Here is a 2945-nt window from a genome sequence, read left to right as displayed (position 1 = left end):
TGCCGCGTGCGAAGTCGTCGTCTGATGTGCGGTATATCGCACTCATGACAATGTAGTTAAAATATTTTGCACGTGGGTCCATTTTAATCGACAATCGGAAATATTTCGTCAGGTAAGCCAGATGGAGAAAAATGTTTCAGATAAAAGTTGTATGGTTTTGAGGGGGACATAAGGTGGTATAATTGGTTCGACGTAGGATAATCATTTGAAGGTCATGCAAAAGTGACCTTAAATTTTTTAAATGAAACCCTATACTTTTTATTGCATATTCTGGTAGCTTATCTCGAGAGCTTTTCAAAACACTATAATGAAGTATGTTTTCGTTGTGTATTTTTTGAGTTATGAACTTCGAAGCTTGTAGGACGCGGGGACATCGCACTCAGGAGCGCGCGCGCATACTCGATAGTGAATACGAATATTTAGATTCATGAAACAATAAGAACACATAAATAATACTACTTTTAGCGTTACCCAGGAACAACGACGTGGACGTAGTAGTTTTTTGTTCCCTTTGGGGTGCTTTATTAACGTGAGTCCCCTTGCCTCTCACGTATCGGGGTGTTCTATTAATTATCATCGAAGTTAACCGCGGAGCAACTGTTCAAAATTATCACCATTTGCTTGCAAACACAAGTTGATCCGCTTTTCGAACTGTTGTACCGTTTTTAATAGAACATCTCTCGATATAGCTGCACAAGCTCTCCGAATGCGTTGCATCATATCTTCTCTAGTCCTTGGCTGTTGTTCGTACACGATATTTTTAAGATATCCCCATAAAAAAAAGTCTGGCGATGTTAGATCGGGTGAACGGGCAGGCCATGCAATAGGAGCACGACGTCCAATCCATCTACCAGGGTATTGTGCGTCTAGAAACAACCGCACATCTCTTGCGTAATGCGGTGCTGCACCATCAAGTTGGAACCACATTCTCTGCCTAGTTTGAAAGTCAACATCTTCTAATAAACCAGGTAAATTATCTCTGATCAAGCGTAAGTAACTTTGGCCTGTTACATTTTCTTCAAAAAAGTAGGGACCGACCAAATGACCATTTACGATTCCACACCAAACCATAAGGCTCCAACGATGTTGATTGTCCATAGGTCTGTACCAGTGAGGATTGACGTCAGACCAGTAATGGCAATTATGTTTGTTCAATTCTCCGTTGTTTTTTAATGTTGCTTCATCAGAAAAAAGAACATATCTGAAAAAATGAGGATCTTGCTCAATCATTCGTAAGGCCCATCGACAAAAACGAAGCCGCACTCTCAAATCATTCGGTGTTAACGCTTGCGTAAGTGTAATATGATAAGCGTGATACCGCCTTGCCTTTAAAATTCTCAATACCGTTGTTCGAGGTACACCCGTTTGTACTGATATTTGGCGGCTGCTTGTCATGATTACGATGAAAATGACGGGCGGGTTCTTACAGTACTTGCTATTATAAATTTAAATCCTCACATCAGCAGCCGCCAAATATCAGTAAAATAATTATGTATTTATTTGTTATTTTCCTAGTAAATTTCTTATATGTATAAGAAATTTACGGAAGTTTTCCTAGTAAATTTCTTATATGTATAAGAAATTTACTAGGAAAATAACAAATAAATACATAATTATTTTTATTATACAATGTTTCTAGTCTCATAATGTCACAAACTGTGAGAAGCAGAAAATTGGTGAGCCAACTTTCAAGGAAATATTTTCGCTACCGTATGAGGAAACTACAAAATTGTCAGTATCCTATAGAAAGAGTTAAGAGAGTCAGATTCCAAAAAGACAATGATGAAAATGATAGAAGCAATGAAACTTGTGAAAATTATGAAAACAGCAATAATGCACTTCATAATATGGAAATCATAGACAATGCTAGTAAAAACGATGAACTTAATAGTGATAACAGTAATATAACAATTGTATTGCGCGCCTCTTCCTCAAGATCAGTATGTAGTGCCTCCACTATGCACCGATGTCGCCACAATCTTTTCAGTATAAGTTTTTCTTTCCGGTCCGTGTGTAAGGTGTTCCGGAATTCATTCTTCTTCTTTGTGCCGATCACGTCACACGTTCTGGTTAGAAAGCACAAAATGGGAAAGAGAAGACACAGACATCGCTCATCGGACGATGAGAGCCGAAAGGAGTTACAGAAGCGAGTAAAATGGCTGGAAGAACAGATTCTACAGCAGGAAAATGAAAATAGGCGCAGTAAGTATACAAGGTTATGGCTAGGAAGGATCGACCAAGCCTAGTCCATATTTTTTGGACGGCCATAACGATACGCATATCGTAGAAACAAGGAAAAGGGGATGGTTTTGTTGGTCCAACCAATAAACGATAAAAGTTACGCATTATCGTTGTCCAACATCGGATGATGCGTAACCCCGCAATCGATCTCGTACGTAACTCATCTCGCAGCCGTCCAACGGTTGCGAGAGACAAACGCCATACTCAATAACGTACGTGGCTCATCTCGCGATCGTCCAACGATTGCGAGAAACAAATGCAGAATAAAACAATGCAATGAGCTATAAATGCGTGCCATCGACGTCCAACATCGGATGGTGCATAACCCCGTACTCAATCCTGTACGGGGCTAACCTCGCGTCCGTCCAACGGTCGCGGGAACCAAACACCGTATTCAGTCCCGTACAGGGCTAACCTCGCAATCGTCCAACGATAGCGAGAGACGAACGGAATAATGCAATGGCCCACGCTGTGGTACAACCGACGCGAAACAAAAAAAAAAGCCTTTTTAGTTTCGCTTTATTTGATCCTTTCCTTTTTACCATAACAGGTTACAGACGACACAGCTCGAGAGGATCATCGTCACCGAACAGATCGCGTAGTCGATCCCGCAGGAGAGACTACTACGATTGGGACCGTTATAAGGGATCTCATACATATCAGTACGGCGATAATCACGATCGGGAAGATCGAGATAAAGATAT

At 40.7% G+C, this 2945-nt stretch overlaps 1 protein-coding gene across 1 annotated transcript; it reads right to left on the bottom strand.

The window, feature by feature from the left end:
* Positions 1-582: 582 nt before the first annotated feature.
* On the bottom strand, positions 583-1395 carry LOC105565277. The gene has a single exon (XM_012018349.1). The coding sequence runs from the start codon at positions 1393-1395 to the stop codon at positions 583-585; it is 813 nt and encodes a 270-aa protein (XP_011873739.1).
* Between the last annotated feature and the right edge of the window lie 1550 nt (positions 1396-2945).

Source organism: Vollenhovia emeryi, unplaced genomic scaffold, assembly GCF_000949405.1.
Source record: "Vollenhovia emeryi isolate VEMERY1.0 unplaced genomic scaffold, V.emery_V1.0 DF943615.1, whole genome shotgun sequence".
Taxonomy (NCBI): domain Eukaryota; kingdom Metazoa; phylum Arthropoda; class Insecta; order Hymenoptera; family Formicidae; genus Vollenhovia; species Vollenhovia emeryi.
This window is presented reverse-complemented; position numbering and strand designations above follow the sequence as displayed.

Bases quoted from the DNA above. Each gene is read 5' to 3' on its own strand.
- LOC105565277 (XM_012018349.1), bottom strand. From the start codon at position 1,395: ATGACAAGCAGCCGCCAAATATCAGTACAAACGGGTGTACCTCGAACA.